Here is a 26,785-nt window from a genome sequence, read left to right as displayed (position 1 = left end):
TAAGCCACCTTAAAACCTTACCCCTGAGCAAAAAGTGGAATAGCACTCCAGAAATGGCAAACGGCCTTTGGGCTTCAAACACAGCATGTACACAGGTTAGCAAGAAGTCTTAATAAGATCTTCCGTATTGTGCAATACAGGTCCTGTACCTATGGGTACAATGAGAAAATTTTCCATGGCAAAAGGCCTGTTTCCAGGCACAGTAAACAGAAGCATTTGCTGAGGGTTATTTGCCCTCTTCCACCCCTGCAGCCTGGACAGGCAGTGGCCACGGTGTGTAGGACTCCTTGAGCAGCAACAGACAGTCTATTTCCATGGCCTGGGAATAGTGGTCTTCCCCATTCTCAAGTAGGCCTTCTAAAACCTGATAAAGGTGACAGGATCCCATAGCAGAGCAATGGGACTTAGACTGAACTGTTCTGTAAACTTAGCCCAACCAGCTGGAGGTAAAGCTCTGTCTTCCAGGTCTCCACTCCTCTTTTCCATCTCTCCCTCTCCTTCCCTGAGCTTTATTACGTCTGCTCTCTCCTGTCAGGAGAAAAACAACGGATGAGTCACCAGCCCCTTGAATAATGTATTATTGCTTCCACAGGATTTTGCATTTAAAAAGTGGTCAGTAGGAAAGAAATATGATGATAATGTTAATAATGATATTAATAATATTGATGGTGATGGAAAAGATAGCTGATGACAGATATTGCTTATTGAATATTTACTGTGAGTTAAGTATCCTACTAAAAAGTAGATACAATTTATTTTCTTTACTCCTCCAATAATCCAATGAGGTAGGTACTGTCATACCTACATTACAGACAACGAAAGAAAAGCCACATACTTAGCAAGTGGCAAGTAAAGGGTTTCAAAGACGTGTTTCTAAAAATTTTTGCCCTAAGGAATTCCATCATGTTATTCAAGCAAATGGATTTCTAAGGTGGAAACTTTGACACTGTGGGGAGAGAGCTGAGGAGCGTCAAACCATCACAGGACCCCTCAGCAGCAATGAAATTGCCTGCTGAGGCTTGAAACTGCAAACAATACACTGTGTCTATGAATACCTAGGTTCAAATCCTGATCTGACACTCATGGTATTACCTGGGGCAAGTCTCATAAACTCTGTGTTTGAGATGATTGTTAGAATTCAATGAGATAGTAACAGTGAAGTGACTGCAATAATGTGTGTATGGACAGAGAAGCCTGGTGAGCTACAATCCATGGAATCGCACGACTTAGCAACTAAACAGCAACAACTATATATGTGTGTATATATATACATATAATATATATATACATCTTTCAAATGCTGTATATTTTGATTGCTATAAATCCCGACTATTAGAATAATCTATTTCTAGCTTTCATATAACAGAAGTGGTCTTTTACCTGATTTTATACTGTAGTTGTTGGTCTATTTTCAGTTTTTGTTTTTCAATGAGAAGATAGCATAACAGAATTTCAAAGGAAGACAACTTAAATCCCATTTCGTCAATGCAACAATAATTTTAATTTTGCATTTTGCATTCAAGTTTTGCTAATTCTGAGAAGCTACATGGATAGGGCACTATGTTGAATGAGATTCGGATTTTTATCTTACTCTGTTATAAATCAGTTGTATGACCTCAGGGAAGTTACATAACTGCCTTTTGCCTTAGATTCCCAGTGTATTAAATGAAGTGGTTAGATCAGATGATCTTTAAGATCCTTCTAGCTCTTATAGCCTATGTTGTGTTTTTTTTAATTTGTTATCTTTTTTTTTCTTGCTTTCATTATCCATGTGGAATTGTATATATAAGGTACACGTAAGTAATGTTTGCAAAGTTACTTAACTTTCTAAACTATATCAGAAAAATAAAGCTTTACATGTAACGAATTCTGCAAAGGTAAGATTATAACTAAAAATCTCAAGAATTTCAAAAGTAGCTACCAAGTTACCAAAGAGGTATAAAAATTAATAACTTAATACATTCATTATATATCTGTTTGCAACTAAAGCTTAGCAATTCCACACATTAATTTATAAGTAATACATTTAGCTTGATAAAGCCATTCTAATCTTTGTCTAATAAAGTTATTAATTCATAATGTAAATATGTAAATATTACATCCGTGTAGTTTTTCCGTGTGGCATTTTTAATTTTTAATGTTCTCTGCAAGAAAATCAAAGAGGGAAGAGCGAAGAAAAAACCAGAGTGATTACCTGACTTAAATCATATTGACAGAAACATATCAATGTGAATATTTACAACTATTCATGGGATGAAACACTGTTGCTTGGTGTGTATCCTGCTATAAACTTTCTAGAGGTGATTGGACAATATTAATATTAATCAAGAGCTTAAATATGTTCTTACCCTCTGGCCAGGTAATTTGACTTATAGAAATTTGTACTAAAGAGATAATAAGATGTGCACAGATGCTTTGTTGCAGTATTATACATAACTATAACAAATTGGAATCAATCTAAATGTTCAAAAATAGAAGAATGGCTAAACTGATGTTATACATATATTCACTACAAGTGTGTGTATATATCTTATATATATATATATATAGTTGTTAATTAGAATCAGTTGTGTCCGACTCTTTGCGACCTCATGGACTGCAGCACGCCAGGCTTCCACCCTTCATCAGCTCCCAGAGTTATGTCCATTGAGTCGGTGATACCATCCAACCATCTCATTCTCTGTCATCCCCTTTTCCTGCCTTCAATCTGTCCCAATATCAGGGTCCTTTCTAATGAGTCGGCTCTTCACATCCAGTGGCCAAAATTTTGGAGTTTCAGTTTCAGCATCAGTCCTTCCAATGAATATTCAGGGTTGATTTCCTTTAGGATTGACTGGTTTGATTTCCTGGCTATCCAAGGGACTCTCAAGAGTCTTCTCCAACACCACAGTTCAAAAGCATCAATTTTTTGGCACTCAGCTTTCTTTATGGTCCAACTCTCACATCCATACATGACTATTGGAGAAACCATAGCTTTAACTATATGGACCTTTGTTGGGAAAGTAATGTTTCTGCCTTTTATTATGCTGTCTAGGTTGGTTATAGGTTTTCTTCTAAGGAGCAAGCATCTTTTAATTTCATGGCTACAGTCACTATCTGCAGTGATTTTGGAGCCCCCCAAAATAAAGTCTGGTTACTGTTTCCATTGTTTCCCCATCTATTTGCCATGAAGTAATGGGACCAGATGTCATGATCGTAGTTTTTTGAATGTTGGAGTTTTAAGCCAGTTTTTTCACTCTCCTCTTCCAGCTTCATCAAGATACTCTTTAGTTCCTCTTTGCTTTCTGCCATAAGAGTGGTGTCATCTGCATATCTGAGGTTATTGATATTTCTCCCAGCAGTCTTGATTCCAGCTTGTGCTTCAACCAGCCCAGCATTTTGCATGATGTACTCTGCATATAAGTTAAATAAGCAGGGTGACAATATACAGGCTTTCCCAATTTGGAACCAGTCTGTTGTTCCATGTCCAGTTTTAACTGTTGCTTCTTGACCTGCCTACAAATTCCTTGGGAGGCAGGTGAGGTAGTCTGGTATCCCCACCTCTTTAAGAATTTTCCACAGTTGGTTGTGATTCACACAGTCAAAGGCTTTGGCGTAGTCAATGACATAGATGTTTTTCTGGAACTCTCTTGCTTTTTTGATGATCCAGCGGATGTTGGCAATTTGCTCTCTGGTTCCTCCTCCTTTTCGAAATCCAGCTTGAACATCTGGAAGTTCTAGGCAATGCCAAACAATGTTCAAAGTGAAAGTGAAAGTCGCTAGTCATGTCCAACTCTTTGTGACCCCATGGACTATATAGTCCATGGAATTCTCCAGGCCAGAATACTGGAGTGGGTAGCCTTTCCCTTAAACTACCATACAATTGCACTCATGTGACACGCTAGCAAAGTAATGCTCAAAATTCTCCAAGCTAGGTTTCAACAGTATGTGAACCAAGGAGTGATACTACTAGCAACGAAATGATTACCAAAAACTGTTAACAAATGTTTTTGCACTTCATTTTTGTCCTTATACCCCATTAGGGATATGTAGTCAAATTACTGTGTCTTAAAGTTATTTGAAATAGTTCTCTGTATGCTACCAACTGGATATAATATAATTATGCTTTTAAAAATTAGGAAATGCATTTTTAAAAAATTAGTATTTTGTAATTATGAAAAATATTTACATGATTCAAATCCAAATCAAATCTACATATATATGTACACATATATATGTATGTATATATATATGCGTGCATATGTGTATGTATGTATATTGGGCTTCCTTCCCTGGTAGCTCAGCTGGTAAAGAATCTGCCTGGAGACCTGGGTTCAATTCCTGGGTTGGGAAGATCCTCTGGAGAAGGGAATGGCTACCTACTTCAGTATTCTGGCCTGGAGAATTCCATGGACTGTATAGTCCATGGGGTCACAACGAGTTGGACACGACTGAGCAACTTTCACTCACTCATGTATATATATAAGTGTGTGTGTGTGTGTATACATTTATATCCATTCTTACATACATGGCAGCATCCTAGACTCACTTTTTTCCCTCTTTCTGCTTTACATAAAATATCTCTTAGAGCTCAACCCACATAAGTATATCTAAAGAACTAAAGATTCCGAATGTCATTTTATAACTGCAAATAACTCTACTGTAAGATTGTACCATACTCTGTTCAATCAGTCCTCTATTTATGAGCATTTGGGTTGTTTCCAGTCTTTTGCTATTATAAATAGTTTCTGTCCTATGGTTTTGTATTATATTTATATATACTCAAGTCTTAAATATAAATAGATTTGTACTGTGTAAATTATACAAGATAAGCCTAGATCATCTTATTATACCAACTAGCAGAGGCACTATCAAAGACTACTAGGGTCATGTCAAAAGTCAGGAGGTAATTTGAAGATGCTGCCACAGACCAAAGAAGTGCTAATTTCAGCTTTAATAAGAATAACAAGCATGATGTGTGAAACAAATTAATTTTCTAGTTATGAGTTTGAATGATAATTTAAAGACAAACAAACTTAAAAAGCAAAATCACAAAACATCTATTTAGCCACCATTGGTACATGCTAGAAAATCAATTCAAGGAACAATAGGATATAAAATCTAGCCATTCTGCAATCTTGAATAAATTAATGGATAAGATGGCTAAATAGCATTATTGACTCAACAGACGTGAATTTGAACAAACACTGGAAGATACTGGAGGACAGAGGAACCTGGTATGCTGCAGTCCAAGGGGTCACAAAGGGTCAGACACGACTTAGTGACTGAACAACAACAACAATAAACAAACTAATGACTCCAGGTAACATAAAAGAAGAGATTATTACACATTATGCACCTCTTAATGGCAAAACACTTTACTATCTATGAAGCAGTCTTGCCAAACAAACAAACAATGACAACAACAAAAAAACCCAACTGAATCTGTTAAACCCAGCTGCAAGTACTGTAGAGGACAGAGGAACATGTTAGACTATACTACGGGGGCACAGTGAGAAAAAAATCTAGGTTGTGGGACATTCTACAGGACAAACAACTTGGTTTCTTCAACAAATAATTTGGAAGAAAAAAAACTATTTGAATGGAAACCCATTTATATTTAAAGAGATTTAGCCAATCTCATCGTGTGAACCTTATTTGGATTCTGCTTGAAACAATCTATGAAAATAAACTATGATGACATTCATGAGACAATTGAAATTCTAAACAATGACTTAATTACTTAATATTAGTAAAATATCATTGTTAATTAGTTTGGATGTGAAAATGGTTATGTTTTTAAAGCCTTATCTTATAAAGATCCATATTGGAATATTTGTGAATGAGATGATACAATTCCTGGAAATTTGCTTTAAAGTAAAATAAGTGGGGAAGAAGAAGAGGGAATTGATGGTTTGGTTTGGTCATCATAGGTTGATAGGTACAAAAGGTTCATGATGCTTTCTGTCTACTTTTGTTCATGTTTTAAATTTTCTATAATAAAACATTAATAGATATTTAGATATAATGGGTTTGTGTATGTGTGAATACCCACTGGAAGGGATACAGCAAAATATGGATGGTGGTTATCTCTGGATGATAGAATTGTGGGTGATTTTGGTGATTTTTACTTTTTTGTTTTTACTGTACTGCATATTCTATATTTTTATATTGCACTTATATTCTATATAATCAGGAAAAATTATTTTTTAAAAAATGTTTTAAATTGTTTAATAATACCATTTTTTATAATTCAACTAGAGTTTACTTCTGAAGTAATTAGTAAAATAACTTTGTGCTTTTAAAATATATTTGGGCAATGCAAATTATTTAATATTTAATTATATTTAGTTTTGAGTGGGTACAGAAAATAGTTCATGAAAATATAAGGCTAAGACAAAGTTTGCAGTTTGGACATTCTCTCATTTAGTGTACTAGGGTAATCTTAAATTTATAGCTTAGGAGTAAATAGTTAATTCTCTTTCTCCTCCTTACATAACACAAAAACAACTGATCCAGTTTGGCACAAACTTTCTCTTCCAAAGTCACCTTTGTGCTGAAATTCAGCACCTCAGGTTTCAGTCAAATAACTTGCAGATGAAAAAAGATTTCTTAACAAAATTTTCCTGTAATTTTACCACTATGTTAGTTCCTGGCAACTTGGGGGAGTCCTTTTTTCATAGTTAAGTGGGTTGGGGGAATGGTTCTTTCTCCTCCTTTCTAGTAAGCAGAAAGAGCAAGCAATTTAAATCACTCTTTTTGTATCACTGAGATAAATGTAAGTCCATGACAGTAGATGGAATTAAGAAAAAGATAGTTAATGGGTATTTTTAGCTTATTAATAGTTAATACGAGGTACTGCAGAGTTTATCATTCAATTACGAGAAAATTAGTCCTTAAAGGTCAGAAAAAAAATTTTAAACCAACATAAATACAATTATATTTTGTAATTACATGTAGACATATAATTATATCATGATCTGAATGTTCTATTATCAGATAACTGTCCCTTCTTCATTTATTTCTAAATAAAGGCCTTTCATTTATACAATTTTCCTTCTTCTTTTTGTTCACCTGTGATTTTCTCCTAAAGAAACCATAGTCAGCAACTCCTGTTATGAAATACATTAACAGACTATCACTTAAGTAACATTTCGTTCTGAATGTAGACTATGAAGCAAAGTCGTTGGTAGATGGAGTGATTCATTTAGAAGTGAAATTTTCTGATTTAAAACTGACTAGAGACAGATGTCAATTTGGATTCATTTGTCCATTTGAGGTTCCATGGGTAGTTAATCATATGCTTCACATAAATTCAAACTTCACTTGCAACTATGTGCTAGGCTTTGTGTATTTTCATATATATAATATCAATGATTTGCTATAATAGCACTATGAAACAGTTATTTTGGAGGGAGGTTAAATTGCTTGCTCAAGGTCACAAAGTAATCTAATAGATGCAAATTTTATGTTACTACTTTTAGGTTATGAACATTGGCTATTGAGAGCATTTGTAACAGTCTTTGGTGCCTAGTATGGAGCTCTGGACTAGAAAGTATGTCAAGTCAATTTGAAGGCTGATATTCGTCTGTCTCATTGTAAAAACAGAGTTGTCTACCTCCCACCCACAACGGAGGATGTGCAAGAGGTGCAGCGTGCTTCATATTGCCTCATGCATGGCGCTGGCTAAGATGCATTATCTCTCATGAAGAAACTAAGAGGCATCAAGGAAAAGAGAGAAGGCAACCTGTCTACAGCAGCAAAGCAGTGCTTTCTTCCTTGATCTTACAACAAATTTAAGAAGGTACAGACATCTTTAAGCCTGGGAATAAATAGTGTTTTGATCTGGTGACCAACAAACTAAAGGTCAACCTGAGAAAGTTGATTCTTGACGTATTTCCAACAAGGGTCACTTGTTTCCATCCCAGTGGACTCAAAGTTAAGAATTAAAAACCTCAATGACATGTTTGGAAGATTGAGAGTTCTAATTAGACGTACATCCCCAGTCTATTCATTTACTCATAACCTCATGTAAAATTGTTTGAGATGTGGTTTTTTAAAAAGTCATTTACCTTCAGGCTCAGTTAAAGAATGGAATATGTGAGAAAAGAATTTTCCAATGTTTGTTGACTCAGTAATGAAAAGAAAAGAAGAATTTGGCTGCTTGGTAACTCAAAAATAATTGATCTAAGAAACTTGAAATTTCATATGTAAATGCTAAGTCCAATTACAAATTTCAAACACATTTTTCCAAAGCATATCCTAGTTCCAGCTTACTAATATCACAGAATCATTCTGATGTGCATCAAATTATTAACTGTTTTTATAAGAGTGTACTAGAATTACTACTAGGAATGTTTTTTTGTGGAAACATAAATACAGGTTATATAACACCTTGTAAGTGGACTTGAACTAAAGGATATTAAAAATAAATGGGAACAACAAAAATAAAACATGGCTAACTCTCCTGCCACCATCAAAACAAATGTTTCCAAGGACCTGAAACCAAGAAAATAGAAATCTATAAACACAAAGGCTAAGATAAATCAGTTACATCTACTAGGTCTCCATACGTAACAAAACACTAAAAACCAACCAAAACCAAAAAACTTGAAGGAAAGAATGTCGAAGAACATTGACCTTTTCTGTCCCTCTGCCTACCACAGAAACTCTCACCCACTGTCGACTTTTAAATTACTGAATCTCCAAAAATTATTGGAGATGGGTGTCTTAAAAATGCAGTAGATTCAATCATACAGGTAATATTCACATTAGCCGAAGTAGTAATTACTGAGGGAAGGGTAATCTACTTCATTCATTTTAATAACCAATACTTTCTGAGATTTACCACAGAGGAAACCCAACCTAATTATTAAGGTACAATACTATTGGATTGAACTATTTTTCAATCCAAGAATTTTTATTATGGAGAGGAAGCTTGGACGATTTAAGCAATTATGTGCTTCATTTCTCCTTTTTTGTATCTCCACTCTTGCTTACATATAAGGTATTGAATTTAACTTCTTTCATTCTTAATGTTTCACATCTTGTTGTCTTCTTTTAGAAAAATTTAAGCCAAATTTTAAAAGGCTACAGAGTAAGTATTGGTGGCTACTTCCTACGTGTAACAAATCACAGTGCCTAGAGCCCAGACCTGCTGGCCTGGAGAACAAAAGGCCAAATTCTGTCTGCCCTGAAAAACCCTGAAATCACAACCAATGCCAGTTTTAGATTTTATCATCAGTTCAGTTCAGTTGCTCAGTCATATCTGATGCTTTGTGACCCCATGGACTGTAGCATGCCAGGCTTCCCAGTCCATCACCAACTCCTGGAACTTACTCAAACTCATGTGCATCGAATTGGTGGTGCCATCCAACCTTCTCATCCTCTGTTGTCCTCTTCTCCTCTTGCCTTCAATCTTTCCCAGCATAGGGTCTTTTCCAATGAGTCAGTTCTTCGCATCAGGTGGCCAAAGTATTGGAGTTTCAGCTTCAGCATCAGTCCTTCCAATGAATATTTAGGACTGATTTCCTTTAGGATGGACTGGTTTGAACTCCTTGAAGTTCAAGGGACTCTCAAAAGTTTTCTCCAACACCACAGTTCAAAAGCATCAATTCTTCGGCGCTCAGCTTTCTTTATGGTCCAACTCTCACATCCATACATGACTATTGGAAAAACCATAGCTTTGACTAGATGGATCTTTGTCGGCAAATTAATGTTTCTGCTTTTTTAATATGCTGTCTAGGTTGGTCATAGCTTTCCTTCCAGGGAGCAAGCGTCTTTTAATTTCATAACTGCAGTCACCATCTGCAGTGATTTTGGAGAGCCTAGATTTTACTATACCTCTCCCAAAACACTTTCAGTGATGCCTAACCTACACAACCTCTCCTTGTAGCCAGGTGCACACTGTTTCTCTCATTTGGATGTATCAGTAATATTGCTAAAGAACAAAGTCACTTGAAAGAAAGCTGAACTTACAATCAGAATCTAAGAATCCCCAGTTCTTCAGGGGACCAGTTAAAGGTAATTCAGTACACTGGGTAAGTGTGTGCCTACTAACACTAGAAAAGGTTGGTGCAAATCCTGGCTTTTCCACTTTCTAGCTATGCGACTCCAGGCAAATTATTTAGATCTTGTGTCTCAGTTTTCTCATTTGTAAAACAGAAATAATATTAATAATGACCTTGTAGAGTTGTGAAGATGAACCATTTTAATATGGCTCAGAACAGAACCTCAGGTAGCCTAAGCACTCCATAAACACCAACAGTTATTATTACTGGCTGCATGATCTTGAGGAGCTCACCTAACCTCTATGATACTCTATTTGATCTTTGTTCAAAAAGGAATCACAATTTCATGCAGTCTGTATGAAGACCAAATAAGCTCATGCAATACACAGGACAGTCATTTTGAAAACATAATCAAGTATTGGACAAATCCTTCAACCAAGTAGAATCAGTTCCTTTCTGCTCTGTGTCCGTGTAATGCTTAATACACACACACACACACACACACACACACACACCTGCTAAGCTCTTGTCACACTGTATCCTAAGAATTTGCTTACCTGTCCATCTCCCCCACTAACAGTACACCCTCTGATTCACCTCTGCACCCTCAGCATGTTGGACATAACTGGCACAGGATAGGTACTCAATAAATATTTCTTTAAATGAATATTGTCCAAACAGCTGAGCAGGAATTCACAAGGCCTCTGCCAGGAATGATGGATTATCACTTTTTGCCAAGTGTCCTCAGTCGACCACCCAGAAATGTGCTTGTTTTCCCTCAGACACAATATATTGAGATTCTGCCATTTCAAATGCAGCTTGTGTGGTTGCAGTCCACTCATTCTTGTCCCTTAACAAATAATTACTGAGCACCTATTGTGTGCCAGGCCTCATGCTGGGCTCCATATAGTGTACCACAAGTGGCAACTGCCCAGGCTAATTTAGTGCCTGCATACTATGTTGAAATAACCTATTTACTACCAGAGGCATTTACAACTGAAGATAATAATCTCTTTGGTTTGATTACTTCATTACAGTGGTGGAATCTCAGGGTAGGAAGGAATGGTTTTCCCTCCCATCCAGGCAGCCAGATAACACTGAGCAGAGTTCCCTGTGCTATACAGTAGGTCTTTGTTGGTTAGCCATTTAAAATATAGCAGGGAGGGGCATTCAGGGAAGAATGGATACATGTGTATGTGTGGCTGAGTCCATTCGCTGTTCACCTGATACTATCACAACACTGTTAATCGACTATACTCCAATATAAAATAAAAAGTTAAATTTTTTTTCTTAGTAGAAGTCCTTAGAATAATAAGTTAAAATCAGGGATCTGACTGCATAAGTTAAAATCCTTGCTCTGCTTTGTATAAGGTGTTAAGACCTTGGGCATGTTACTTAACCCCTTGAAGCCTCAGTTTTTGCTTCGCTGGTAGCTCAGCTGGTAAAGAATCTGCCTGCAATGCAGGAGACCCTGGCTCAATTCCTGGGTTGGGAAGATCCTCTGGAGAAGGGATAGGGTACCCACTGCAGCATCCTTGGGCTTCCCTGGTGGCTCAGCTGGTAAAGAATCCACCTGCAATGTGGGAGACCTGGGTTCGATCTCTGGGTTGGGACGATCCCCTGGGGAAGGGAACAACTACCCACTCCAGTATTCTGGCCTGGAGAATCGTATGGATTGTGTAGTCCATGGGGTTGCAAACAGTCGGACGTGACTGAGTGACTTTCACTTTCACGACAGAGTAAGATTGATGTATTAAAAATAATAACCCATATTAATACTTATTATGGTACCTGTCATATGGTAAGCACCCAAAGTGTGTTTGCTATTGTGATTAATCCAATCTCTCACCCCAAGGTTTGAACTTCCATCACAAATGTATTCAGGACATGAGGCATGTGTGCCCAGTTTCTGCTTGAACACCACCAGGGTCAAGGAACTTACAACCTCCACCAGTTGTCCACCTGATTACTGGGCAAATAGAATTGTTGACAAATTCTAATGGGTTGTAACATAACATACTTATATCTTCTACTCGAGGGTGCTCAATCTTCTGGGATTACCCAGAAGAAATATAACTTTCCTTGCAGGACAGTACTTCTCACTTCGGAAGGTAGCTACATGTGCTAGCTCTCTCCCTCATCTTTACACACCAACACAAACTCTTAGACCCTTTAATAATTTCTGATATGACACTGATTACAAGATCCCATTTTACTCTTTTAAACTCTTCTTGAAGAACCTTTCATTTATTAATGGTTTTCTTAAAGGCTGACAATCAGAATTCATAAAGCAGAACAAATGTGACCTGATCACCCGTAAGTACTAGAGAACTACTTCCTGACCCGAACACTATATTTCTATTAATACAACAAAAGATTGATCTTTTTTGGAAGTTACATCACACTGTGTTGACTCATCATCTACTCACAATCAACAGGAGACTCTAAATCTTCCTACATGAGCAATTGTAAGTCATCTCGCCCCCAACCTGTACTGGTACAGTTGAATTTTGGGATCTCTGAGTGCTTTATATTTGTCCCTTTATATTGTTAGGTGTGATTCATCATTACATTTTGTCAGGATTTGATAAGGGGGAGGGGACTCCTGATTGTATCATCCAACTTATTGGTTATCCTTTGCAGTTGTGCATAATTTATAGATGAACAACAATTTACATCTGTAAATTCATTCAGCGTGTGGTCAGTGTTATCATCTTAGCCATCTATCAAAAAGTTAAGGGCAACGAAGCTTCGGGCTAGATTTACATTAGATCCCTAGAGGTCTGGGTGTGCATCAGTCTCTTAAAAATTTTTTAAAAGACACTGTTCATTCAATCAATATATATTGAGTTCCTACTATGTAACCAGTTATTGTTTCAAGTGCTGAGCATATACTGGTGAACAGAACAAAATTCCTGCCCTTATAAAACTTACATTCTAATTTGGGCATAAGCAATAAACAAATATGAAGATAAATAGTAAGTTTTTTAAAAATGAAAAATGAAAGCAAGTAAGGGGCTCGAGCAAAGAGATCAAACCAACCAATCCTGAAGGAAATCAATCCTGAATATTCATTGGAAGGACTGATGCTGAAGCTGAAACTCCAATACTTTGGCCACCTGATGCAAAGAACTGATTCATTGGAAAAGACCCTGATGCTAGGAAAGATTGAAGGCAGGAGAAGGGGATGACAGAAGATGAAATGACTGGATGGCATCACTGACTCAATGGACATGAGTTTGAGTAAGCTCCGGGAGTTGGTGATAGACAGGGAAGCCTGGCATTCTGCAGTCCGTGGGGTCTCAAAGAGTCGGACATGACTGAGCGACTGAACTGACTGACTGACTGATGCTGAAGCTCCAACACTTTGGCCACCTGATGTGAAGAGCCAACTCATTGGAAAAGACCCTGATGCTGGAAAAGATTGAGGGTAGGAGGAGAAGGGGAAAATAGAGGATGAGATGGTTTGATGGCATCACCAACTCAATGGACATGGGTTTAAGCAAATTCCGGGGGAGGGTGAAGGACAGGGAAGCCTGGCGTGCTGCAGTCCACGGGGTTGCAAAAAGTCGATATGACTTAGCGACTGAACAACATTAACAAGGGGCTCGAGAAGGTTGACAGTGGGTGTGCAGTGAACAATTGTCCACATAAAGTGCGGCTGAAGCAGAGCTGTTTTCAAAGTTTGCTTACACTGCTCATGCCCTGCATTCTGAGTGTGCATCTGATCCAAAAGGCGTCCCAAAGTGGACAGCAAGTCTTTCCGGTTTCTCAAAATTCACTTTTTTTTCTATGTGGAGTCATATTAGGAAAAACTCAATAGAATAATGATAAAGAATTTAAATAGTCATGAAACAAGAAAATCTGAAAGCATATAATACCTCAAGGCACTTTGCAACATTTTGTCGTATGCATAGGATATTCAAACACTGTGAGACCAGCTAGACAAGCAGGGAAGTCAGTCATACCTCCTGATCAAGACTCCAGAGAGAGAGTTTAAAAATTACTGCGAGAGTTTAAAAATTATCACTCTACAAGTATAGTATATGGTTGAAAATGAAGTAATAGAGGAAAAAATGGAAAAGCTAGCACTTACCTTATTCCAATCCCCATTTTCTCAAGTATGGAGTGGGTTATGAATCCAAAAGTTTATGGAGAGTCGAGAGGATGGAATGCTTGGGGGACCCCAAAATACAGCTCAGAGAGTCTGGATTCTGAACTCTGGAAGAGAAGCCCATAAGGGACAGATTTGAAATCTACATCTATTAACTACTCTCTGCTCATGATTCTATTGTTGATAAGTTCTTCTAAATAGTTTTAGATAATCTTCAAATCTCTTTAATGTCAAAGAGACTTGATAAATCTTTGTTTTGTAAAACCCTAATTGTATCCTCTGATTGGAAATTTATTGTCAACTCTCACAGAGATATTTTAACCTTTGTTTTCATTCACTGAGCATCTACTTTGTACCAAGTACTTTGCTGGTTCTATGAGTCCAAAAGTAAATGAAGTAAATATACTTCCTGTTTACAGAAACCTTTCAGTAGAGCTTCCAGTAGAGGGCAAGACAGAAACAGGAAAGGCAGCTCCCATAAGACAGTATGTCATAAAGAGAAGACTACCAAGAACTCTAGGAGGGGCACCTAACCCAAACTTTGGGAGAATTGGAAGTTAGTGCTTCCACACGGAGACTTACAAGGTAGGAAGAAGTTAGTCCAATAAAGAGGTGAGGCAGATCTGTTCCAATGGAGGGCACATGGATGCATATTTTGAAGGTGACCGAAATGACCAGGTATTTGAATACTGAAAATAGTTCAGGATAGCTGAGGCACAGTGATCAGAGATGAAACTGGAGAGGTTAACAGAAACAATTTATACAGAGCTTTACAAGCCATGTCATATAGGAAGTAGAATCTACTGAAGTTTGTGATGGCTTGAATGCTGGCATTTTGAAGGGGAGAAGTTTAAACTGGTGCTCAGTTTTTTGACTGGAAAAGCTGGGTCCCTGGAGAAGGAAATGGCAGCCCCCACTCCAGTATTCTTCCCTGGGTAATCCCATGGACAGAGGAGATTTGCAGGCTATAATTCAGGTGGTCACAAAGAGTTGGACACAACTGAGCGACTGAGCACATTGGGTGGACAGTGATATCACTCACTAAGACATTTTCTAAAGAGATGAGTCCAGCTGTGATCATGCTTGGTTTGGGATGCCTGGGGAACACTCACAGGTTATGAGGAGGCAGTTTGATCTGGAAATCTGAGAGTACAGGTTTAGGAAGCATCAGTACACGATAGGCAACAATAGAATCCAAGGGGATGAAAGAGTTACGTGGGGAGAGTGTCATGGAAGAGAAAAGGGCCCAGGAGAGAAACCAGAGTAATATCAAAACTTAAAACATGGGCAGAGAAAGGATTCCCCTCCACCAAAAAAAAAGGAGATCAAGAGAAGGTAAAGCCAGAGAGAGGGAAACTAGAGGGACGTTTCAGGAGGGAAACTAGTGGAGTGAGGTATCACAGAGGACAAGGGAAAAGCACATTTCAACAAGCAGGTTGTGGTCAACAACAGTAAATGTTGTCAAGAGATCAAGTGAGAAAAGCCTGAGAAGCATCTATGGAGGGAGCTCCAAGAAGGTATCTGTCCAGTTGGGTGAGATCCGGGTCAGTGGAGGCAGAAGGCGGCTCACAGTGAATTGAGGAATCAGTGGAACCAGTGAATGTAGACAACTGTTTCAAAAAATTTGCCTTCAGAGTAGAATATATAATCCCTAGATTTTCTTCCCCAAAGTAGGGACATGAGGCCACCATGAAGACTCACCTACCACCTTTGCATTAGCTCAATTACCTCATGGCCATGCTCTTGGTAGGCATGGCCTGTGTGTTGAAGGTGAACCAAGACACAATGGAAGAACACTGTAAGGGATCTGAATGAGAGAGGAGGAGCAGGGCGCAGTCAGAGAACAGGGACCAGGAGCTAAAAGTAAGCTGGAGTTACTATGCACACAGAGGTCAGGAACAGTCACGCTGGACAGGCAGCCTGCCACCACCAGCTCTGTTATCCCAAATCCTTCACAGTTGGTGTTTCCATTCTCACCCCTTCATGACACGAAGTAAAGTTTCTGACATTCACAACAACTCCTCAGATCTAGTTTCCTCAACCCCTCTTAGTAACTTGTATTCCAAGGAGAAGATAGGAAAGTTCCGGCCTGGGTGGTGCTAATAGGGAGCACAGAGGCAATGGCAGTAACCAAACTGAAAAGGTTGCAGTGATAGTGACCTGAGCCTAAAAACCAGGAGTTGAATTAGGCCCTAAATCAGTAGCAAAACTGGCTGCGTGGCTTTATTAAATGAAACATTATTTCTCAATTGCAATCATTCCAGGATATCTAGGTTCTCTAAAATGCAGACTGTGACTGAACTGGAAGGCTTAACTGTCTTCAGATTGTGATTACAGCACAGAGAGGAGATAAAGAATGGTGGTAAACATCACAAATAAAGACAGTATTTTTGTCCTGTGTGGAGACTAGCTAAGCTGCACAAACTGAGTTTCTGGCTGAAGATTTTTTTTTTTCATTCTACTCAACTCAATAATCATTTACCCACTGGATATTGCTGAAGGGGCAGAGTTTTCATCTAATTCTCATTTAAGGAGACTGAAAAGGAAAAACTAAATAATAATACCTCATTTGTGTATAGTGCTTGTCTTTCAAAGAAGATATCATAACCCATTTTATACGATCTAATTTACATAAACAACCCTTTTATAATGTAAATACTAGTAAGGGCTATTATCATTTTACAAAGGATGCACGGAAGAAACAGAGGCATGCAGGAATGAAATGATGAGTTCAACAATGTAACTTCCATTTTAGAGACGTAATAGCGAGCTTGTTCTTCTTTTTGGTTTTACAAGGAAGCCATGCTTTAGAAAAACGTGTTTATTAAGCTGTTACGTTGCCCTTAAAATTTAAGATGAAAAATACCTTGCTTAAAAGAAATCACAAGTGCCAAAATGTTCATTTTGTTCCACAGATCAAAACTCTCTCCCAATGTAGATGAAAACCAATCAATTCCTATCACCCAACTCTGATTTTAATCAGCACAGTTCTCACCATCTTGTGCCACACATATTATGAGTTGTTTGTGAGTATCACTCTCCTCTTTACATACATTATGCTGCAGTAATCTTGTCATCTCAGTTGGACTTGGAAACTGCCATTCTATGTACTAATTCTGCATATATGTAAAGTAATTGACACTTTCATGTTTGTATGAGCTTCCATCCGGGTGGGGGTAACATTTTTCTGATCTTTTCAGGTATTCATTCACTCATTCATTCATTTATTCATACTCTCAAGCACTCACACATCCATTCAACAAGCACTGATTGTGTGCTCCAAATGTGAAAACATTACCCTAGATGTAAAAGAAAGAGAAAGAAGACAAAAATCACTTACTTCAGGAAACTCACAGTCCAGTGAGGGAGTCAGAAGACCAAACAAATGTAGTTCAGTGTGGTAGGTGTAGAGATGGAGTGACACATGAAAATAGTCTGGGGACCATAGAGAGGAGATTGATCTCTGTCTGAGAGGGCGAGGAAGGCCTCTTAGATCTGAGTATGCCAGGAAGAAAGGGATTTGGGTATTCCGGGTAGAAGATACAGTATGAGCAAAGGCATATATAAGAGCACCCTGTGCATTTGGGGAATCACAGGAAGCATGGTATAACATCAGGTTCTTCAATATTCTATGACTGGTTCTATTTCATTATCCAGGCCCTGGACGTCAACATGTGTGAAGAGAAAAGTGAAGCTGTTAGTCACTCAGTCGTGTCCTACATTTTGTGACCTCATGGACTGTAGCCTGCCAGACTCCTCTCTCTGTGGAATTCTCCAGGCAAGAATACTAGAGTGGGTAGCCTTCCCTTCTCCAGGGGATCTTCCTGATCTAGGGATCGGACCCAGGTCTCCTGAATTGCAGGTGGATTCTTTACTATCTGAGCCACCAGGGAAGCCCCAGGATGTCAACATAAATAACTTTATGAAGGGAAATATATGGTCCCTGGGTTGTCTTCAGTCATGTAAGTAAAAATACATTTTACGTGGGATCCGTACCAAAGTAATTTTTGGAACACTATTTGAAAAATGTCACACAGGTATCAGGTCAAAATCAAAGCTTGGGTCTGGTCTACCCAAAGTTTGTATTCTCCATATTTCATCTCTAGGGGGAGGCAGGTAAGAACAGCCTACCTATTCATCAAATATAGGTAGGTGAATACTTAGTCCACCTCCATTATGATGTCAGTATAAAAAATTTATATAGAGATACTTCCAAATACAGCATTTTCAAATGCACAACATTGGTTGGGTCAGATTTTTCCTGTTTACCTCTTCTCAACCATTCAGCCTTGGTACTGCCCAGCTATCAAAAACCAGCCTTATAGATTCTTATCAATACCCCTACACGCTAGCAAGAGGAGTTTGGAAACAGTCTTTGAAAATTCTGCACCCAAGTCCTTGCAGGGACAGCTCTTTCCTGAAGCTTCTGAGAAGTCCTGCATGAAGGTCTTTATGAACCTTTATGAACCAGGTCAGTAATAGATAAAATGCAACCACTACAGAGAACTCACACTTAAACTTCCATAGACTAATCTACTGCCTGGGTAGTCCTACTCTGAATTCCCTGTTAATTACTAAAAGCTTTGCACCACCAAATTGCATCCTTGTTTCTATTTGGAAACTTTTCAGAGACTCTAAGAGTTCAAAATAACTAATCTATGTTGGTTCCTGACCAATTATAGAATCCTCTTTGAGACAACATTTTCAATTTGGCTACACCATGCAACATCTGGGATCTTATAATAGTTTCCCGACCAGGGATTGAACTCCCACCGCCTACATGGAAAGCAAGGAGTCTTAACCACTGGATCACCAGCAAAGTCCCTCTAAGACATCATTTCTTCATTCATCTACTCGACACACTCAAAGAGCATCAACTTCCTCATTTCTCATTCTCTTCAAGCCAATCCAGTCAGTATTTGTCCCCCATACTCCCATCACTTCATGGCAAATAGATGGGGAAACAGTGGAAACAGTGGATGACTTTATTTGGGGGGGCTCCAAAATCACTGCAGATGGTGATTGCAGCCATGAAATTAAAAGATGCTTACTCCTTAGAAGGAAGGTTATGACCAACCTAGACAGTGTATTACAAAGCAGAGACATTACTTTGCCAACAAAGGTCCGTCTAGTCAAGGCTATGGTTTTTCCAGTAGTCATGTATGGATGTGAGAGTTGGACTATAAAGAAAGCTGAGCACCAAAGAACTGATGCTTTTGAACTGTGGTGTTGGAGAAGACTCTTGAGAGTCCCTTGGACTGCAAGAAGATCTAACCAGTCCATCCTAAAGGAGATCAGTCCTGGGTGTTCTTTGGAAGGACTGATGTTGAAGCTGAAACTCCAATACTTTGGCCACCTGATGTGAAGAACTGACTCATTGGAAAAGGCCCTGATGCTGGGAAAGATTGAGGGCAGGAGGAGAAGGGGACGACAGAGGATGACATGGTTGGATGGCATAACCGACTCAATGGACATGGGTTTGGGTAGACTCCTGCAGGTGGTGATGGATAGGGAGGCCTGGCGTGTTGCGGTTCATGGGGTCGCAAAGATTTGGCCAAGACTGAGCGACTGAACTGAACTGAACTTCTACTACAAACATATCTGTGAAGGTTGTAATGACCTCTGTGTTGTCAAATTCACTGGTCAGTTTTCCATCCTAATCTTACTGCCCTCTCAGCAGCCATAATACTTGGCCCGAGTGATCCATCTCTTTTCACTGAAACATTTTCTTTGCTTTGCTTCCATCACACCACACATGCTTTCCTTCTACCTCATTGTTTGTTCCTTTTCAGTCTCTTTTGCTGGGTCCTTCCTGATTTCTGAATGCTGGGAGCTCCCTTGGGCTTGGTCCTGTACAATTGCCCATCTAGCTCATTGCTTTAAATACCATATCTCTTGTCCTAATGTCTGTCTTGGAAGCTGCAGAGGGTTTTTTCCCCTAGAGACACTGAAATTTGGGTTGGGCACTAAAGGAGGCAATAAGTTGGCTGAGGAGAATAGATCCTAAGGGAAAAGAGTGGGGAAAAGCACAAAAGTGTGGAAAGGCAAACTGCATTCAGAGAAGAGAGGGAAGTCTGATGTGGGTTGAAAATAACTGGTTAGGGAGGTTGTAGTAATATAGAGAAGAACCTTGATTTACAGTTAAGGGACTTTATGCTGGACTTCACACTGAAGACAATAAGCATGAAAGGTATCAGAGGTTCCTAAATAGGGAAGAGATGTGATTATTCATGTTTAAAAAAATAAATCAATAAAACTGTAGTAGCAGGATGACAGCTGAACTAGAGTAAAGGGAGACTGGAGCCAGGAAAGCCAATTAGAAGGTCACTGTAATAGTCTAATAGGGATTATGGTCTGAATCACCATAGCAGCAGGGGGATGAAGAGTAGTGACAAATCCAAGGGAGATTTAGAAGTAGCATTGAGGACACAGTTATTGATTAGATAGCCACTTGGGAGTAGGGGAGAGAGGCCAAAGTGTAATGACATTAACTAAGCTAAATAGAAGGAGAGCAAGAGTGGGGGAGGAGGGGAAGATGATGATATTAAGTTTGCAGTGACTATAGGATATCCAATGGCAAATGAAAGACACGTCTGTGGATCAGGAGCAAAGTTTGGACTGACTATATAGGTTCAGAAGTCAGGGCCCACAGGTAGCTAAATTCTCAGAATGGATGGGATATCCTGAGGAGGCCATAGAGTGAGAAGAGTGCCAAGACCCTGAGGGGGAAAAAGCATTCAGGCAGCAGTCAGAGGAAGAGGAGCTGTAGGAGGAGACTGGAAAGGTCTGGAGAGATAGCACGAGAACGGGACAGAGCGAAGTCTGCGAGTAAAGGGAGAAGAGACCTTCAAAGAAGAAAGGATAAACAATTCTCTCTGGGGTAGGATGAATGATAAAGTCTGGGGATTAGATCTGATGAGCACAGTTCCTAGAGCGTTGGAAGTCAACCTGGAATGGATCAAGTGAAAACTCTTCTTGCAAGTTTGGCTGTGAGGGAAGCAGGAAATGGCTGGGAAGAAAATAGAGTTGGGTTAGGTGTAGACATTCTTTTATTTTAATGAAATGGAAGTCTTTAGTACAACAGATGGCTAGCTAGTTTCTGCTTGAACAACTCTTGTGAGTGCACTACCTCACAAGACAACCTCGTTGCATTTTTTAACCAGCAGTTGATCCCTCAGTTCAGTTCAGCATGTATTTGTTAAGTACCTGCTATGTCCAAAGCACTGGGCTTGGCATTCCAGTGCCTAAAAATATATGCAAAACACGAGGTGGATTTAGAATATTCAAAACTAAAAAAGAAGAAAATCCGTTGTAAGTCCACTATTGAGATATTATTACTATCAATATTTTCCTGTGTCCATCCAGTCGTTGTTTTTTTTTTTTTTGAGCATATATATTGAAAAATAAATTACCTACATTTTCTGATATCATGGAATCTTCCACAATCTGCTTCCTACTGGATGCATAGTTTTCATCAAAGGAACGTATTATGATTTATAGAATACTTCTTTTTGAATTTTTAGGTTATCTCTAAGTGTTCAATATTATAAAGGAGGTATGCTTTACTAAGTAACTCATATTAAATGTTGTGAGTGTTTCTGGTTATTTTCTTAGGATAAAGTCTTAAAAATGAAATTACTCTTTTAAATGGTTTGCACATATTAAGATTTTAAGTACATAATGCCAAATTGCTCTCTAGAATGCTTGAATCAATTTGAAAGTGAAAGTGGCTCAGTCATGTCCAACTCTTTGCAATCCCATGGACTGTAGCCTGCCAGGCTACTCTGTCCATGGAATTTTCCAGGTCAGAATACTGAAGTGGGTAGCCGCTTCCGTCTCTAGGGGATCTTCCCGACCCAGAGATCAAACCCAGGTCTCCTGCATTGCAGGCAGATTCTTTACTGTCTGAGCCACCAGGGAAGCTCATGAACCAATTTACATGCCCCATATTGTTCGAGGGTGTTTATTTCCCTGAATCTTTATCCATGGAAATTATTATTTTAAAGTTCTTGACAATTTGTTAGGTACAAAGATATCTGGTTTTATTTGGTGGCTCAGACAGTAAAAAGAACCTGCCTGCAATGCAGGAGACCCGGGTTTGATTCCTGGGTCAGGAAGATCCCTCAGAGAAGGGAATAGCTACCCACTCCAGCATTCTTGCCTGGAGAAATCCATGAACAGAGTAGCCTGGTAGGGTACAGTCCATGGGGTCACAAAGAGTCGGACATGACTAAGTGACTAACACTTTCACTTTTCTTTCACTTTTTCTTTACTATTAACTCTGGACCTTTTTCAATTTAATTGACCAGTTGAATTCCCTTTCTTCTCTTTTGCTTTTTCATATTTTTTACCCACATAGCTTGTTCATGTTTTACCTTTCTCATGTTCTTTATACTTCTTTTTAAATGTATTTTTCTTATAAATTTGTAAGAATACTTTATATATAAAGGACAATGCCCTTTGTCATATATATACTTGGTTGTAAAAATTCTAAAATCTCTCATTTATCTTTTGTTTGTGGTACTGTTTCATCTACATAAACTGAAGTTTCAAGTAGTCAAATCTATAAATGTTTTTCTTTTACAAATAATAAACCTTTATTCTTTCACTCAGGTTTTTACCACCCTAAGGTCAAGAAATGCTTACACCACTTTCATTTTTCAACACATATCATTTCTCTTGTATGGGTCATTTTTAATATTTAACTCTCTATTTATTGAAAATTTATTCCATTCCTTATTAATCATGTTTGTTCTATCCTTTGAGGATGCTTTGGTTTCAGGAAAGAGAAATCTAACTCAAATAGGCTTAAACAAAATATTGAATCTATTGGCTCCCATAAGTAGAAAAGTTCAAAGACTTCAGGGACATGTTTGGCTAGATGGCTCACACAATGTGGAGAGGATTTGATGGTTCCCTCTTTACCTCTTTGCTTTAGTCCCTCGTGGGAGCTCCATTCTCAATAGACTCTCCCCTCCTGGTCCCTAGATGGTGGCCAAGAACTCCCAGGTTACACGCTTCTGCATTCACTTCCAGAGGAATGTGTCTTTGTCTTAGCATTACCACAAAAACCCTGACATTTTCTTTCCTTGACTGGATTGATTTAGGTCACATGCCCATACATGATGCAGTTGCTGGAGCCAAGGGGATAAAACTCACTGATTGACTTAGTCTGGGCCACATGCCCCTCACCCTGGAAATAAAAGTGGAGTTAGTTTTCTTAAAACTACATGGATGTCCTACAGAAAGGAGTGACTGAGAAAGAGGGATGCATTCAAGAAGGCAACTAAGGTAAGGGACTATATCTTTAAGTATCAAAATCATTGCTTTTGATGAAAAATGGCAAATCCTCTGCCACTTGAAAACATTTGTTCTACCACTATTAATACAGTAGAAATTAGAGTTAAGATCATGAAAGGACATGATCCCTTCCTTAGGTAAGAAACCCTTACATTCAAGTTGTATAGGGATCACCTGGGCATATCGCAGTTTCAAAAAGTCTAATCATATGCGGTTGGAACAATTTCCTCCATGGCCAACTAATCTATAGGTTTTCTTAATTCCTTCTTTAAGATAGGCTCCACAGACCCAGTATAAATAAGACCATAACTCTAATTCTCCCCTGAATCCATTCTGGTAAAGTCTCTGTCTCCTGGCTATTTTGTTTTCTGGTTAGTTATTTTGGCAATCCCTTGTCTTTTTTTTTTTTTTTTAAACCATAAGTCTTACCTATACACTTTGCAATGTCTTTTCCTGGCTTGTAACCTGAGACCTATACCTTGACCTAAATATCTTCTTAGAGGAGGCCTCCAAGGAGTCAGCTAGAGCTAACTAAGTTGGCCTTTGGAGTGCTGGGACTTTAAGTCGACCACATAGTGATTCAGAAGAGGCAGGACACAATAGTACCCATGTGCTGTGCGCCAGGCACAGCTCAAAATATCCTGCCCGGGGCAAGCCATTATCTGACTCCATGAATGGATTAGTGCCCTTATAAGAAGAGATGATCTCTCTCTACCTCTGGATACAGCAAGAAGGTGTTCATCTGCATCAGATACCAAATCTGCTGAGAGCTTGGCCTTGGACTTACTAGCCTTTGAAAAGTGAAATCGCTCAGTCGTGTCCGACTCTTTGCGACCCCATGGACTATAGCCTACCAGGCTCCTCCATTCATGGGGTTTTCCAGGCAAGAATACTGGAGTGGGTTGCCATTTCCTTCTCCAGGGGATCTTCCCGACCCAGGGATCGAACCTGGGTCTTCCATATTGTAGGCAGACGCTTTACCGTCTGAGCCATCAGGGAAGTCATCAGAAGTCTCTGTTCTAGCCTTTAGAACAGAGAAATAAACATTTTTTGTATAAGTCATCCAGTCAATGGTATTGGTTATAGCAGCTCCAACTGACAAAGACATCATCCTCCTTGCCTCTGTGACACACCTGTACAGCAACTGTATGGTGATTTGGCTTCTATGGGCCAACAACAGTCTCTTTCTACCCCTTTGTAGAGGTTTTGATCACAGTTTTTCTTCTTGTCTTAATCCTTTCTCTAGTGCTTGCTGCTCTTCTGTTCTTCAACTTACTGTATGATATACCATCACTTAATTACTGTTTTTACAGCCCTCCCCCAAACATTGCAATGCGGGAGACCTGGGTTCGATCCCTGGGCTGGGTAGATCCCCTGGAGAAGGCAACAGCTACCCATTCCAGGATTCTGGCCTGGAAAATTCCATGGACAGAGGAGGCTGGCAGGCTACAGTCCATGGGTTGTACATGACTGAGCGACTTTCACTTTCACTTCTTTCCGCCCAAACTCGACCACAATAAATACGTCTATTGAAGACACATTCTGATTCTAGAGGTATTAAAAATGTGTAGGGAAAGCATTATACATTAGCATCTAGTGAACTAGACTATAGCTGGATGATTCTGGCTTTTAGCCACCTATTAACATCAAACAGTCTGCCTCATTCAGTAGCACTACTCCTTCTTCATTATTATCTTAGTATAGAAAAGAAAGAAAGTGAAGTCGCTCAGTCGTGTCCGACTCTTTGCGACCCCATGGACTGTAGCCTACCAGGCTCCTCTGTTGATGGGATTTTCCAGGCAAGAATACTGGAGTGGGTTGCCATTATCTTACTATATCTATAAACAAAAAACAAACAGAAAATCATTGTCTCCAGTACTTTTCCCAGAGCCTATTTGTCTCTGGATGTTAAGCCCTCTAGCATTATTTTCACAGGTCTGAATCCTTCTTTAGAGTGAGGTTTCCCCTTACTCCTATCTATTTTCTGTGAGTGTCCTTTAAAAATAAGGGCTAATCAGACGCTTCTTGAGCAGCAACATTGATCTTTTTTATTTAGATGCTCTCTTTTCTGTGTTGAAATCACTGGCTTTATAAGAGTTCAAATTTCAAGTCATTTTACTACTCTTGAGCTTTCTTTCCTAGTTCCTGGCCAGATAGAGCCTTATGTCCATATATTCTCTTAACTTGCTCAAGTCTTCTTTATATCCGGTTAGCAAGCAAAGAATTGCCTTCTCTGGCTACTATAAATTCAAGGATTCCGTGGTCACTTACGTTAAGCTGTCTGTCACTTCTACTTCACCAACACATTCTTCTTAGCTGGCTAGAATTAAGCATAGAATAGTACCTCTTCAATAAGCGATTAGTTTAAATTTAAGTCATGCCAACTTTATTTGATGCCCACTTTTCAGCAGAATGAGCTTGTCAGTAGAGGTTGAAGTTCTCCATTACCCCTATATTGTGGCCCTGTGCTATTAATTCTGTCATTTGTATTGGGAAAGCATTATTGATGTTGCCATAACAGGATCACAAGGCGTGTTAGAACTAGCTGACAAAACATGGCCAGTGGAGAGAGAGTGTGAGCCTAGTAGGGAGTGGAGAGCTCTTTCTAGGGTATGGGCTGTGAATACAGAAGCTGGCTTGGATTAGGGCAGCTGAGCTATGCAAGACCTGATGTCTCTCACCAAGGTGAAGTTCAAGAAGCTACTAAGAAGTTCAGCATGAAGGCACACGTGTACCACAGTTTAAGGAAACCATGGCAGGAGTGTGGACAGCAGAACACAACCCTCTGGAATTAGGACTGGTCAGAGATAAGCTAAACAAGACATCAGAATCAAGGTCAAGAAGACCAGGGTTCAGGAGAATGTCCCAAATCTAAAGGGACTCTGAGTGTGAGGCAAAATGACCAGAGACAGAAGGTGTGGAGGTCAAGGTGGAAGCACAGAATTGAATAAACATGGGGTGGGAGGTGTACTAGGAGGGACCTACAGATGTCAAAGGTTCATAGCTGACCTGACTAGAAGGAAGCAAGATGCTGGGGCTGATACTAATGACATACTTTCTCGCTAATCAGAAATCTCTCTAATTTAAATCTTGGGGAGCTTGGAGAGCTAGAACTATAGGCAGAGCTCCTTAGATAATCCAGCATCTTGTTCCATCTGGAAGGCAAAGGCAAGACAACTAGTCAGCTGCCTTATTGTAAGCTCCTGTGACAACGTCACTTCTGCTTTTATTTTGATGGCTCTACCAGCCATCAACATTCCGGTTTGTGAGTTTTCATTTGTATTCCTAAGTTCTTAACTCATACGACTATTCTATTTTGCCTTTAATTGTGTGTTTCTTTTGAACAAATTATGTACCTTCATATTGGTGCAAAACAACAACT

General features: G+C 39.1%; 1 protein-coding gene across 2 annotated transcripts in view; it reads right to left on the bottom strand.

Moving 5' to 3' along the window:
• MKLN1 (muskelin 1) overlaps nt 1-26,785 on the bottom strand; it is a 384,259-nt gene that overhangs the window by 347,355 nt on the left and 10,119 nt on the right. For both annotated transcript variants that reach the window (XM_081537099.1, XM_081537096.1), the window contains exon 2: nt 14,086-14,210. Coding sequence is in view for 1 of the 2 variants with exons in the window: in XM_081537096.1 (XP_081393222.1) it covers nt 14,086-14,102 (17 nt within the window). In the remaining variant the exon portion in view is untranslated. The remainder of the gene's footprint in view (nt 1-14,085; nt 14,211-26,785) is intronic.

Source organism: Giraffa tippelskirchi, chromosome 10 (assembly GCF_054371585.1).
Source record: "Giraffa tippelskirchi isolate mGirTip1 chromosome 10, T2T-mGirTip1v1.2.pri, whole genome shotgun sequence".
Taxonomy (NCBI): Eukaryota; Metazoa; Chordata; class Mammalia; order Artiodactyla; family Giraffidae; genus Giraffa; species Giraffa tippelskirchi.
The sequence above is the reverse complement of the archived record's forward strand: the minus strand, read 5'-3'. Positions and strand labels throughout refer to the sequence as shown.